General features: G+C 39.0%; 1 protein-coding gene across 1 annotated transcript in view; it reads left to right on the forward strand.

Annotated features, from left to right (window-relative positions):
• DOCK10 (dedicator of cytokinesis 10) overlaps positions 1–15,601 on the forward strand; it is a 205,965-nt gene that overhangs the window by 177,740 nt on the left and 12,624 nt on the right. The window contains exons 43-48 of the mRNA XM_029932877.1: positions 1,035–1,250; positions 3,054–3,111; positions 3,433–3,531; positions 6,354–6,460; positions 7,908–8,030; positions 8,161–8,274. Coding sequence (XP_029788737.1) covers positions 1,035–1,250; positions 3,054–3,111; positions 3,433–3,531; positions 6,354–6,460; positions 7,908–8,030; positions 8,161–8,274 — 717 coding nt within the window. The remainder of the gene's footprint in view (positions 1–1,034; positions 1,251–3,053; positions 3,112–3,432; positions 3,532–6,353; positions 6,461–7,907; positions 8,031–8,160; positions 8,275–15,601) is intronic.

Here is a 15,601-nt window from a genome sequence, read left to right on the forward strand (position 1 = left end):
TTTTTTTTTTTTTAATGCTTATTTTGAGAGAGATAGAGACAGGGCATGAGCAGGGGCGATGTAAACACGGCTCAGAGCCTGGAGCCTGCTCCAGATTCTGTGTCCCCCTCTCTCTCTGCCTCCCCCCTGCTCACACCCTGTCTCTCTCTCAAAAATAAATTAACATAAAAAGAAGAGGTAGTTAAGAGAGAAAATCCTATGAGTTGTCATCATAAGGGGAATTTTTTCTTTTTTTATTTTTTTTCCTTCTTGTCTCTATATTGCATCTATAGAAGATGGCTGTTAGCTGAACCTATTATAGTATTCATTTCACAATATATATAAATTAAACCACCATGCTGTAGGCCTTAAATTTATATAGTGATGTATGATACTTATGAACAAAACTGGAAAAAATGTTTTTAATAAACAAAAAACTTTAAAAATTAATAATAATGTTTTCAGATCTCCTTCCCCTACTGCCTCTATTTTTACATCTCTCTCTCTCTTAGTCAATTTTCCTTTTTGTTTACTTCATTTACAAATAACATCTCCCCATGAGCCTGCTTTCTCAGAAATTCTGAGGCTATCGGAATATCCTATATGCAGGAGAACCTCACTCACTTGTGTCAAAGTCCCAAAACTGACCTTGTATCGTAGGGCCATCCCTAAACCAATCACTGGCTTCAGAGATCAAAGAATATGATGGGCCAGGTCAGTAACGTGGGCCACACACTGGTACCTGGGAATGAAGTCCACCCTTTCAAATCACATGACCCAGAGCCAGACAGGAGAGCATCTCAATGAACAATCAGGATTCTATTACTAGAGGAAGCTAGGTGAGCAGATAAGACGGAGTCTACTAGAGTTCTTACATTCAAATGTGTACAATCACAAGCACAATACATAAAATGCAGGTATGAAGAAAGTACATACTTAGGAACAATATAGAGAATGCATCACTCTGTGATACCAAGCCAGTAACAGCATACTTTGAAGTAACTTATCTTAGGAATTTGGAACAGATCATGACCCAGCCTCTCTCTTTTCCAAAGAACAGCAACTTCCCAGCAGAGGTGAAAGATCTGACAAAACGTATAAGGACTGTCTTGATGGCCACAGCTCAGATGAAAGAGCATGAAAAGGACCCCGAGATGCTGGTGGATCTCCAGTACAGCCTGGCAAACTCCTATGCAAGCACTCCCGAACTGCGCAGGACCTGGCTGGAAAGCATGGCCAAGATTCATGCAAGGAATGGAGACTTATCCGAGGTGATTAGCAAAGGCTCAGTCCTTTGCCATTGGCATTGTCTTCTTTATCGGGACGATTGGATTTTCATTTACAGTAGGTTACCATGTTTTTCCACTCATCTAGATGTGACTCAATTATGTATTAGGTGCATTAACTTTGCACATAGGATTCAAGAATGCCTGACTCCATGTAAATGATACCAAATAAAACCCAGAACTTGGTATCAACTGAACTTGTAGGATAAGCAATGCAGAGCTGAATGGTAAAAGCCTAAGACTAAGGAGGATGGTTGTAAGGGTGTCTGGAAATTGAGTGATCTAAATTAATGTTCTCTGTTTTAAGACTTCTTCCCCGTAATTGGAGTTGGATGGGGAAGCTTGTCATCTTAGTGAGTAATCTCAGGCTGGGGTAATCTGTCCTCATTTGCCCCTAGTCTGAACGGGTGATGGAAATATTCACACTCCCCAGAGCCATGTGAAGGGAATGCACTGTGTGAAGACTATAAATTAATAGCTAACTTTTCAGTGTCCATTTAAATACTGGGTGGCCTTTTATGTAACAATTCACAACACCCAAGTGGTTTCTGAACACCAAATGGAAAAGTTTTGCCTTATTCTCAGAAATACGCCCCTCTGGGAAAGAGATCAAATTGCCCAGGATGGTCCTAAAACCTCAAGTTAAACCTAAAGTTCTTCTAAAAGCATGTGAAGGATCCTGGGATGGAAATAGAGCCAGTCAGAAGCTGCAGTTGGAGGCAGTTTGATGGGACAAGAATGGAAAACTCCAGTTCCCTTGGACAGCCCAGAAAATGGAGAAATGCCTCCATAAAACTTCGAAGAGAAAAGCTCAAGTCAGTCATTTGGACCCCTCAATAGGCCAAGTTCTAGTGCCTGTTCAGCATCCTCAAGGCTTTTCAGGAGATACTAGAGAAAAATAAAATATTGCCATATATTCTGGCTGGTGGCCGCACCATTTAATTGAGTACCACCTGGTGAGGCAACCATCTTAAAGGCAGTAGAAATCCCAAAGGGGCCATGACTGAAAATAGAAAAGGTAAGAAGGTAGCTTAATTTTATTCTCAATTTAGATCCCAATACCATAGTGTATAGTTTTAACAAGAAAGACAACTGTGGACTTTAAAATATATACATCAGGGGCATCTGGGTGGCTCAGTCAGTTAAGCATTTGACTCTTGGTTTAGGCTCAGGTCATGATCTCACGGTTTCTGGTGTTCAAGCCCCAAGTCTGGCTCTGTGCTAACTGTGTGGAGCTGGGTTGGGATTCTCTCTCTCCTTCTCTCTCTGTCCTTCCCCCACTCATTCGTCTCTGTTTCTCTCAAAATAAATAAATAAATTTTTAAAAATAAAATATATATTTATATATAAATTATTTTATATATAAATATACTTATAGGTAAATTTAAGTATATTATATGTTATATTATATTACTTATTAGTATATTATACTTATATATTATAATATATTGTATATTGACATATTTATATATAAATAATTTATATATAATATATATTTTAATAGAATAGGAAGGAAGGTAATTAATTCTATGGGAAAATTCTTCAAGTCAGCTCATTCACTCACTGGAAGACAACACCCAGATAAACACACAAACAAAACTTCTAGAATAGGCACTTTATTCTTGATTGGGAACTCTTTGGAAATCAGACTGATTCCTGTTTTTATTTCCATCATCAAAGGGATTCTCCGCATATTCTTACATGGAATACTGACTCACCTAGGAAGATTAGTCTTGATGAGAGAAACATCAATGCTTTCCTCTAAAACCGTTTTCATTTTTCTTACAGGCTGCTATGTGTTACATCCACATAGCTGCCCTCATTGCGGAATACCTGAAAAGAAAAGGTAAGACGACCGTGTGCGGGGAGAAAAGTCCAGAAGTCGACATGTTGAAACCTAAATTAAAATTAACTTCTTGATTTTAGTATTAATCGCAGTCATGTTTCATTAAGTAATACTAATGGTCACAGATATTTTTAATGACGCTGTGCTTCTTTAGCTCTCCCTATCACACCACTCCCGTGTTTATTGTGCGGACAAAAAGGCTAACCGGTCAGTTTCTTTGTTCCAAATGAGAATGTTTTATCATTTACTGACTACAGTCTCATAAGCTTGTATTAACACCAACATGTAGCAATGTCTTAACCTCATCTCGCACTACCATAGGTTACTGGAAAATGGAAAAGATTTGCACACCATCCCTGCTCCCGGAGGATGTCCACCCCTGGGATAGCTACCCATTACTAACAGCTCCTGGTGGAGGAAGTGAGTGCTCTAACTCTCCCACGGAAACCCTTTCACCCCCGTGGAACGGCGCAGAGAAAATCAAGTTGCTGCTTAAAGCTTACTTCAATGAAATTTTTAAGCGTATTCTTAGAAGCAAAAGCTATCTCAGACCTTTGTAACTCACACTGCAAAAGTCTGAGGCTCTTACCATTCAGAAATCCATCCAGATTTATGAAGTTCAGAACCAAAAAGTTCTCAGCAAATAGAACTGCATCTGATCCAATATTTAGGATTATGAGTTATGGCCATATTTTGCTGCCAATTTGCATACTGGTCTGCCCTTGAGATTTTATTCCAAAGTTGTTTAAAATTGCAAGAGAAATCCATTTGAATCTTGAAATGTCAAAAAAGAACTACTTATTGAAAATAAGGAATGCCAAAAATATATATGCAAGAATATATAATCAACATGTTACATTTCATTTAAAAATTTTTTTTAATGTTTAGTTTATTTTTGAGAGAGAGAGAGACAGAGAGACAGAGCACAAGCAGGGGAGGGGCAGAGAAAGAGGGAGACACAGGATCTGAAGGCTCCATCCAGGCTCTGAGCTGTCAGCACAGAGCCCTACATAGGGCTTGAACTCATGAACCATGAGATCATGACCTGAGCCGAAGTAAGGACTTAACCGACTGAGCCACCCAGGCACCCTTCCGTTTTGTTTTTTAAAAACAGTAACTGATTCTGACAACTTACAATATATAGTAATTCCCAGCATTGATTTCCTCTAATTAAAAATATTTCATCCTTAATGTTTGATGAAAGATTTTGTAACAATAACTAAAGAATTACTCTTTATAAAAATATTAGCAATATAGTTAATATATTTCATCTATTTTCTATTGAAAAAGTTGGTTCAAACCCAAAGGTTATGACCTACAATCTACTTCATAACACTATCTTAACTTTCAAAATACACTGGAAAACTCAGTGTATGAAAAACACAAACAAATCTTTAGGTTTTAAAATCAAAACAACTAAACAAAAGGTATATTGGACATTAGTTACAATATACATAGTTAAATAACCCCTTATTTAATTAATTAACATAATTAAACCCTTGTTCTTCTAAAATTGCATAAATTTTCTAAAGCATCTCAGTGCATTTTGCAAATAAAACGTTTGAACCCAGTTAACAAAGTGAGCTGTGAGACAGTGAGATCGCTTGTTTGAGGAGGAGACCTGATCTGGTATCATGGGTCACATCCACGCTAAAATTCAGGGATCTTCCGGCTTAGTTCCACACAAACTATTCAACTTCCTTTTTAATATGCAAGTTGTCAAAATCATCACTGTTCTATCTAACATACTCTTCATCCCCATCCATTTTATATCATAACCGGACACCAGACAGCTCCATAAAGATTACTTCAAATTATAACAAAATCAAAACTGAAGAAATCTGATAAAACTGGGTGTCAATCTGATAAATTGTGGGAACTTATACCCCAAAATGTTGTGTGAAACTTTAACGTGAAAAAATTTTAAATACCCACTTTTAGACCTAAGGTAATATTGAACTATAACATACCCAATGAGAAAAGAACATATTTGTTTAGTAAACTCTTAGGAAGGTGATTTTTTATGACACACCAGCATATATTCATATCCATTGGCATATATCTGAAGTCCTCACATACTTTTATATTATGATGTTTCTCAGTCAGAGGGATAAATTATCCCCTCACTACAATGGGCACAGAATCAGAATATAAAGAAATATGAGCAACTCCAGAAAGTACAACTCTAACAATGATCTTCATTCTGCAAAAGATGTATCATGACTTTCTCTGCTATATCGGGGATTTATATATATATCCCTACTCATCAATTTTCATATATTTTAATATATGTTTAATTACAGGAGAAATATTATTAAAAAGTAGGGAAGTAGAATTTTTAATGCAAGGACTAGATTGCAATAATTGTTCTAATTATAATTTTTACCACATTTTGGAGGGATAATTTAGTTACATAGCCAATGAGCTGATTATTGAAAACGGAAACATGTCACAAAAGTATCTGCTATAATTTTAAAAGCACTTGCTCCAAGGAAAGCCTTGCACTGGGCTCTGTAATGGCGATATCTCAGTTAGATGTCATTAATGAGTTTTTGAGTCAAGTGCTGTTATTGTTGCTTCCTGTTTTCAAGTAAGAAAACCAAGAGAAGTTATACAGTCTGCCCCAGAGAGCATGGTGAGCGTGTAATGGCGCCAGAGTTCAAGGACTGGTCTGACACTGTAAGCTGTGCCCCTAACTACTCAAATTCCCCACCACAAAGCTCTAATCTCTCCTCTGGGGACATTGCCCATTATCAGCTGTTTTAATATATTATCTGTAGAGCCAGATATTTTATCTTGGTAGCCATGGTGCTAAGAAGATTTAAAGAAGTTGCTAGATGATGCAAAGGAATAAAAATCAGCAAGTAATGAGCATTGTTTTCATAATGCACTGACCATCCCAGCTATTTTCTCAGTATTAATGTTTGAGTCCCTTCAACGATCTTTTGAGATAGATAGTTGTCCAGACTAGACCATTGGAACTGGGTCTATCTACAAATTCTGTATTTTGTCCATAATTCCATGCCAACTTCCAAAAAAAAAAAATGGGTCACCTGAAAAATGATACAAAATTATAAAACAAGATCATTGGTTACCTTGGAGAGAATATTTATCAACAGTCATAGACTACCCATCTTGTTGACTGAGTGAGTTTTATTATGCTACCCTGAAGAAAGGCATTATCTATTCCAAACAGGATGTGGCTCAAATATTAATGTCGCATTTTGCTTGGTCCTCTCAAGGCATGTTCTCTATGGGCTGGCCAGCTTTTCTGAGCATTACACCAAATATTAAAGAAGAAGGAGCAATGAAAGAAGATTCGGGAATGCAAGACACACCATACAATGAGGTTAGACCAATATAATCTAGTGGACAGTAAAAAGATGCACTGAATTGTTACATTAAGCTAAATATGGAGGAGAAAATCGTATTCAGAAATCAAATAAAGTCACTCTGGAATATGACTTCTAGGCACAATGAAATGCAGGCTACAATTAAGCTGAGAATAATAAATATCAGATTGCACTGATAAAGCACAATTTTTTATGAATATTTAAACTAATCCCTACTTCTCTAGAATGGACCCAAATGTGTTCTATCAGCTCTTCCATAAGATATAAAATCTCTAGTCCTTAGGTAAATGTGGTATGGGATGCTGAAAATTTTGTGAGCTAGTCACAACTTTTTTTTAATGCATTAGGAAGTTTATTTATAAATGCACTTGTACAGAAAGTCTCACTAGTTTCCGCCAAAACCCTTCTGATTTGCAAACCATGGTTATTTTTCATTAATAAAAAGAAGCTGTCTACTGATAAATACATTGCAACAATTCTGATGAAGAAAATAGAGTGCCTTCATCAAGTAAATAAAATATTTCATAAGCTAATCTTAGTGTTATATCAACACTAAAGGATGAAAAAAAAGGATATAGAAATCAAGTTTGGGGGCAGATTTTAATTTTGTATATGGTCTTATATTAATTTAGTATACCTTGCAAATAAATGGTACATTTGTACTACATATTTAGATTAACTATTTCAAATAATCCATGAGAATCTTTTCTTCAAAGACATTGTTGAAAGGATTCCAACAAATAATCTACTTCCTTTGGGGAGTACGTAATTTGATTCAGCTGAACATTTATTGAACCACTAGTATATGTGAGACATTGAGTTAAAGTGGGGAGAAGTGATAAATAAGCCATAATTCTGGTTTTCAAAGAGGGTAGAATCTTGAGAAAGGCAAATGTTTTTCAGTCTAAGACCCATCTAATATAAATCTACACAATTAAGGGGAAATTCACTTTGTACATGACAGCAGTTGGAAGGGAGATGGAATTTGGACAGCTGTTCAAAGGAACTAGGGTTCTTCAGGACAGTGGAGAGCTCATGATCAGATTTGCATTTTAGAAAGAAAGATTCTTGGAGAACAACGCACAGGACAGGACGGACCAGAGTGCAAAATAGATCACTAGCAGACCACTAGGGGGGCTTGGGGTAAAGGAACGGAGTTTTGATCTAAGGCAGTGACTGTGGAAATGGAAAGAATGAGACAGATCTGAAGGCATTTCATAGATTCAAATTAGCAAGCTTGCAGTTCTAAGTTGGTGATGAAAAAAGAAAAATGCAAGACACCACCATCCCTTCCACAGAGAACGTAAATGCCAATAACAAAGATAGGAACAGAGAAACCTCACTGTGAAGGAAATGGACAATGTATCAGTTTTGAAAACAAGATTCAGGGAGGAACCACAATGATCATCATGTTAAATCTCCTTTTCATTTGGGGAATTGCAGAAAATCCTGGTGGAGCAGCTGTACATGTGTGTGGAGTTTCTTTGGAAGTCGGAGCGATATGAACTCATCGCTGATGTCAACAAACCCATAATTGCTGTCTTCGAGAAGCAGAGGGACTTCAAAGTACGTTTTCTCAACGCTGGTTAAAATATCCTGCTCTAAATCGGTGAATTACTTACAGTTTTCAAAAGTGGAAGCCCCCTGTTTTTTATGTCAGCATATCTTCATGAAACCCTTTGATTTATGGTTTCAGAAATTATCAGAGCTCTATTATGACATTCATCGGTCGTACCTAAAAGTTGCAGAGGTGGTGAACTCCGAGAAGCGGCTGTTTGGCCGTTACTACCGTGTAGCCTTTTACGGGCAGGTAAGTTTATCAGAAGCTCCGTGGCCTCTAAATTCTGTTAAACAACTAAATTTTGTCTTCCGTTCTCGATGAGATGTCTGATTCCATATGCCAGGGGATTAAGAGGATGTGGGTGTGTTGGGGCATATCTGAGGGGTTTTCTGGACATGGGAGCCATATGTTTGTCCACAAGAATGTGCTCAGTTGGGAAACAAATGGGCAGAGAAGTCCATGGGCCATAATACAGACCGAGTTGAAACTAGTGATTTCTAACTTCTTAGAGAAAGAAGATGCTTATTTTTTAGCATCCTCTTCTTCCCAGTTAACCCCAAAATAGCCAATGATAATTTCACATCTTTCATTCAAGTGAAATTAAATTGAACATGTTTCAAAAAATGAAAATCATAACAATCTGGGAAATAAAGAATTCCGACAGCCACTGCCGTGTCAAAGGCATGAACCTTTGACTTTACAATTGTGCATTTTCTTTTCTCCTTTTAAACTATCACCGCCTCTAGGTAGAATGCTGTATGTTATTTTTTCTGTACTGCAGGTCAGCATATCTCTGCCAGTTGACCACATTAGCAATGAACTAGATTAGCAATGAACTAGATTAAAAATATTAGTGAGCCATAGCATTAGCTGGAGAATTAAGTAAACATATTCTATATTAATTATGAATATCTCTGAGCAAACCCAGACACCATCTCATTTCTTTTCAAGAAGACTTATAACACAATTATATGTCAGCAGGCATATTTCAGACTATGACTTGTGTGTATGAACATTCCATGCTTTTTTTTTTAATGTTTATTTATTGGGGGTGGAGGGGCAGAGACAGAGGCAGACACAGAATCAGAACAGGCTCCAGCCTCTGAGCTATCTGCACAGAGCCCAATGTGGGGCTCGAACTCAGACCGTGAGATCGTGACCTGAGCCAAAGTTGGACGCTTAACCAACTGAGCCACCCAGATGCCCCAAACATTCCATTATTTTCACATTTGGAATGACTCTATGCTCTCTCATTTCCTTTTCTTCCCTCCCCTCACAGAAGACAGTGTTGCCTGTAACTTCTTTTTCTCCTTAGAATCTTTTAAGGCTGCAGCTGAAGAAGTCAAGTCCAACCTGATCATTCTAGATCATTCCCCATTGAAGTCTTTTGGAAAAAAAAATTTCTTTTCCTCTAATCACCAAAGGCAGCATAAAGCTAATTTCTGAATTAATAAAGATAAGCTTCGCTTTACCTGGAAAGAATAATGTCACCTCTTAGCCACGTACCATAAGCAGATTAATCCAACTCAGATTTTCCTCCTGATGCATGACGGCACCAGGAGTGCGAATATAGACAAGGCTGGTGGACACGGTCCATGAATAGAAACTAAATGTAGACATGTTGGGGGCCTAGGGAAAGAACCGGAACTACTTGAAGTAACAGTGTATATTGCAGGGAAGAAAGTGTAGGAATCAGCAGAAGAGAAGTAGAAAGATAAGGGGATGGCATCTAGAACATCATCGAGAAAATAAGCAATTTTTGATCGTGGTTAAACACTAGCAAGAAAAATGGTAGATCACCCCACTGAGAAGGGAATGTGGGCATTGAGGGATTGCAGGAGAAAGACAGGGTTTCCAGGGAGTGGCCACAGACTAACTGAGCAGCAGAGAAGTGACGCACGAGATGTGCACTCAGCTAACCAAGGTTCGAGTCTACCAGGCAGTCCTTCCAATGAAACTGCCAGTAAGAGCCTGGTCCTGAAAACCAGATTGGCCCCCTGACGGTTTCTCCAGCCAATATCTAATATAGGCGTACTGAACAGAGAAAAATAAGACATACTGCTTTCCTACCAGATTTTAATCTAGATGTTTACTCTTTTCTTCTTTTGGTCTTGATTGTTCCAGGCTGTGGTAAGTTTTCTCTCTCTCTCCATTTGCATGCTCTAATAATCCTCACACTTTCCTCCGTATGGTCTTACTGAACCTTAACTTTTTTTGTGCAAACCAACTTTGGGTACAATGGTGAGATCATCGTGCTTCCATTCATTTTGGAGTCACTCTGCATTTCCCAAACTAAATTGCGTTTATTTGAGTTATCTGAATTACAAAAATGTATCATGTATTTTACGTGTACGTGGTCATTCTGCACAAAGGTAGAGGTAGGTCAAAAACCTACATAAGCCCCCATACACTCCCGCGCACATTCAGATAAATACAAGCACCACGTGTTTGCGGTGAAGGTAGAGTCGGCTTAGTATTGGAGATTGTCGGCTCATGTGGGACCACTGTGAGTTACAGCTGATTAAACGGGGCATGGTGGTCAGATTTTTAGAAGTTGGAGCAGTGGTCTTTGATGGACACCTTCCCAGGCTCCTGAATGGACCTTCCTCCTTTCCAGAAGAGTATTGTGGAGAAACAGGGCTCCCTTTGGTCGTGAACTCTGACCATTCTCAGAAGTTATGGTCTTAATGCCCAACACAAAAGATGACCAGTGGACTAAATCTCTACCCAGTAGGGCGGATTAAGTCTCTTGAGGAAAGAAGTGATGTAGGAAATTTTGGTAAGCCAACGGAGGCAGAAATATCATGCCAGCACCTAGAGCTGTGTGACACACAAGAATTTTCTAGTTATGTGAACCACATGAATGTGCCTATATTCAGTCATTTTGTACCTACAAAAATGATTCAACATAATTATTGCTAATTGAGCTAGAAAGACAAAGTCTTATATTAGCCACACATTTTGTACATACTTTTTTGTAATTCTTTAAGTCCTCCTCATGTGCATACCAGTATTTTCTACCTTCATCTATAAAATTGGGGTCATGGGTCCTTAACTCACCTACTAAAAGAATACGTGAAAACCCTAGTACTAAATAGACTGAGGGGGGCATGGGGAAGGCCCGGAGAGAGCTACTTTCAAATGACCTAACTTTGTTCTTTTTGCAGATTCCTCAATAACTGTGCTGATTGTGCACTTGGTTTTTTTCTTTTTTAACGCTGCCGGTATTCTCAATTGTCTTTTATTAAAAATTCCAACCTAAGCTTAAAAGAGTTTTGTTAAATCTGCAGACCTGGGTCCATGCCTTAGCGTGGTACTTTGTAAGCTCAAACCCCAGCCACCTGTGAGCAAAACCTAATGGAGGTCATCTCGACACACGGCAATTTAGAGCCTCGTTTCTCACTATTCAAATGAAATTCAAATACTTGTCCCAAGACACCAAATGGAGAGTGTGAACTATTGTATTGAACAGGAGCGGACAGTGCACATCCCTTCACCCTTGACGATAAAGAAATACTAACTAGATCTGAACATTTCCCTGAACGTGTGCAGAATGAAGGCTCTAAAGATCTAAGATGAAGTCTTAACTACTGGATTAGCATAATCCCCATAGTCAGAAGTAATTTCTTTTTCATGATGGTACTTTATGTCCCTGTAAAATTCATCTTTGAATATCCAAATTGGCATGTCTTGCAATCATGTTATGAAGATCATGGGAATATAATATCCAGAAGCTTCCGGAGGCCTTTGGGTAAATATTTTAGCGTCGCCTGTGGGTAGTGCTTTCATCACATGGTATTGGCGAGAGTAGTTATGTCTGCAATGAGCCAGACAATAGAAAACAGGTTGGAACCTTCTTTTTTCATGACAGGAGCCTTAAAAAGGCAAGTCTTGCATAACATGATTTTCAAATGCAACACCTGGCGTCATTGACTATGGAAATTTTGCACAGAGCAGCCTATATAAAGCCCCTTCCAAAGTGTCCCTGACATATTCATTTCCAGACTAATCAAAGAGCAGAAGGGATCAAACATCAACTGTAATCAATGAACTCCTTAGGCCCCGATATTTAGCATGAAAGCAAGCAAATGAATACCCCTGGCGTAACTTAGAATATCAGATGCTCTTAGAATAAAGAAATGAAAGGCTTGAGGAAAGTTCATTCATTGGCCAAAAGATACAGATTTCATGGCTCTCAACCGTGCCTGCATGGGTGTAGACATGTCTCAGAAACTTTACAGAAAAGGGATAAGAGGAGGAGGGAAGGTGCAGGTGTAGTTTGGAAAACCACCTGCTCTGTTCTGGTATGTGCTACACCCTTCTGGCTCCCCATGTGTATGGAAGTCATTGATATAAAATATATTTTAATACATAGAATTTGTATTTAAATATGTACAGAGAGAGAGAGACCTTTAACAAATATGTTATGTATTTAAAATAGAGTGAGAGGGGTTTATATTGCTATGAAAATGTTTCTCTGCATTCTATAGCTTCTCTTTGTATTTAGCCTTTTATTAATACTTTCTGACCCAGATTTACACACAAGGTTCCTCTTTGAATGCATTCCTTTGTTTGTGAACTTCAAGATACTTAAGTACAAGAGCAGGGGCACTTACCTCTGACATCCCAATAATGATTCAGGGGCTTTGTGGAATCTTTTTTTTTTTTTTTAATTTTTCGGAGACAGGGAGAGACAGCACGAGCAGGGGAGGGTCAGAGAGACAGGGAAACACAGAACCTGAAGACAGGCTCCAGGCTCTGAGCTAGCCATCAGCACAGGGCCTGACATGGGGCTTGAACCCATGAACCGTGAGATCATGACCTGAGCCGAAGCCGATGCTTAACTGACTGAGCCACCCAGGTGCCCCAGCTTTGCAGATTCTTAAGCGTCTTCAGAAACATCTAAGAAAGAGTCAAGGAGTCAATTTCAGTGATCAGTCCTACTGAAGTATATCTGTATCATGATCTGTTGCTGGCACGTTTCATAACTCATGATCGGCACCTGCACTGACTCAGAGTCCTTGTTTAACTAGAATAGGTGCCGCTTCCTAACAGCGAATGATCAGAACGTGTATCGCATTGTACAGTGACATTTAGAATGTCAAACTTGCAGGAACATGCAGAGCTCGCGCTTCCCATTGCCATGAAATGCAGTTTACTCACAAGCTTGGGGCGAAAGCGAAAGAGAAACTACCCCTGGGTTGTCACCACCTGTGTCCCTATCGCTAAATCACTTATCTCATAGAGCAGAAATTGAAAACTTCCTTAAGACAGTGTTCTGTGACTCAGTGGGTTGTGCTTTGATAGTTTCTCTGGGCGAAAGGTAAGCACACATTCCCAGTATTTTCAGAGCTGCCATTGATTTGACTCTGAAAGCTCTTTCACGATCCCCAGAAGACAGCAGATTGAATTTTTCATTCTGTGACTCCGGCTCCTTTCTACTTATTTTAGAAAATAGTCCCAACAGGTTTATATTTCCAGGCTAAGTAAGTAAATAATCACAATTTCTTTCTGATCAATCACTTACCAAAATATTGAAGTCAGAATCAACAGACCTTTGATAATAAAGAAAGTTGTCGTTTCCATGCAGAGCATGAAAAATATGTAATTTTAAGCACTCCAAACTCAGCCTGTTTCCTTGCATGCTAGCCAGAGCTCAAATTGCTCTGAGGACGCACAATGTTTTTCTTTATTATTGCTTTCCTCCTCATCAGAGCTAACACACCAAGGGCCTTTTGTGTACCAGGCACTGTTCTTGGGGCCTCTGGCTAGATTCCTGAATCTGTACTATTTTCCATCCTCCAGATCAAGGAGCAGGGATGAAAGAAGGTCACAGGTCATGACCAAGACCACAGCCAACAGTCAGAGTAGTGACAATAAAATCCTGATTCCCACCCCTCCTTTTCTGCTAACCCCGGATTCAGAAATTTGTTAGCGGAAAACATTCACAGCGAAAATGTCTCTTTGTGCTAGTTTTCACACAGCGTGGTGAGAAAATCTTTTTCTGGAACCTGGAGAGCTTTTTCTTATTGAAAAGGAAGTTGTGAACGGGGCAGCAGCGATTGCCCCATGGGGGTTCTGGTTGATGGCTTCAGAGCTCCTATTCCTCTGATGTGTCAGTCCGTCAATTTCAGCCACTAACTTCTGACCTTGAATCAGACAAATCTGCACAAAGAGAGTGACAGAAAAATCATGGCAGTCTGGAAGTCATGTGGGAACCAGGCCCAACCTCACTACCCCTGCCAAGTCTTAAGGAAAGACAGGGAACCACTTTTTGTGATTTCAGTACTTTTTAAGTCACTTTTTTAGCAGTTGGGGGTCAGGAAACCCATATATTGAGCTGTGTTTGGTCTTGACCATTCTTTTAAAAAACTGTTCAATAAAAACATCCTTATTAGAATCCGTGGAATCTTGTCCAGTTATACCTGATGCAAATATACCTTTTTCAGATGTATACCCTCCGGGAACAATTTCGTTCATCTGTTTATTCATTCAATGCAGGTAGAGTGAAATTCCCCTATACACCAGGCTCTGTGTTGAACGCTGAACATGTACTATCTAACAAGTCACTTCTCTGCTTTTGAAAAGCCCAGAGTCAGTTCTGGAAATGCATGAGGAAACAGGCAACTTTGCAGATGAACGTGCCTCGTTCATCATCTTCAGTTACAACCCATTTCTGAAACAAAGTGTCCCGTTCCCATGGTCAAACTTACCTTGCGGAAAGTGCTTTGCAAGTATAAACACCATATAGTTGGGCGTTTTGATCATTATTCTCAGGTCACCTCACGTTAGCCAAAACTACGGCATTAGAACACGTTCTGCATGTTTTTTACATACGATGAATTTTTTTTTAGTCGGAAATGATAAAAACAGAAAAAGTACAGCTAAGATTCTTTCTGACTTCCAGATCTTCGTCTGGCACTCCAAAGCCATTTTCACGAGGTAGACTCAGAAGAAACCTTACACCCTTGGGTTCTTAACTCTCAACTAATCTAGCTTTCTGAGGCCACATGCATTCTACAGAAAAGATGATCCTGTGTCTCTTCAAAGAGAAGGAGTTAGGAAGATTGCCTCACTTAGTTATCCTCCGATGATAGAATCTTACCTTCCCCCTGTTTCAAACCAAACAAAGAAAATTAATTGAGGCTGAAACCTACTTGCTCCACTGGCATAAAAATGACTTTTTCAGTCCTCTGTTTTAGCTTTGCAAGATTGTAAAAGATCTATTTGCAAAGTAAGTGTAATAATGAAACTGCATGTGCTTGCATCGGGTCTATGAAGACATATTACAGTTATTTTTAAAATAGCAGTGCTTGGGAGCATACCATATGTCACTCCTGTTATGACAAGGATCCAGAGAATATGGCTTCGCAGCAGACATGATGAGGGATGCATATCAACCCGTCCTTTTAGATACCTTTACGTGATATACAGAGTTTCCTCAGCTAGTGCCAGAGACGTGAAGAAGACCTTATTAAAAAGGCCAAAAATTACTCCAGACTTGTGTTCTACCCCAGGCTGCCACATGAGGGCATTCTTCTCCCAAAATACACGCAAGCAGGTGTAACCATAGATT

The sequence above is a fragment of the Suricata suricatta genome, chromosome 3 (assembly GCF_006229205.1).
Source record: "Suricata suricatta isolate VVHF042 chromosome 3, meerkat_22Aug2017_6uvM2_HiC, whole genome shotgun sequence".
Lineage (NCBI taxonomy): Eukaryota > Metazoa > Chordata > Mammalia > Carnivora > Herpestidae > Suricata > Suricata suricatta.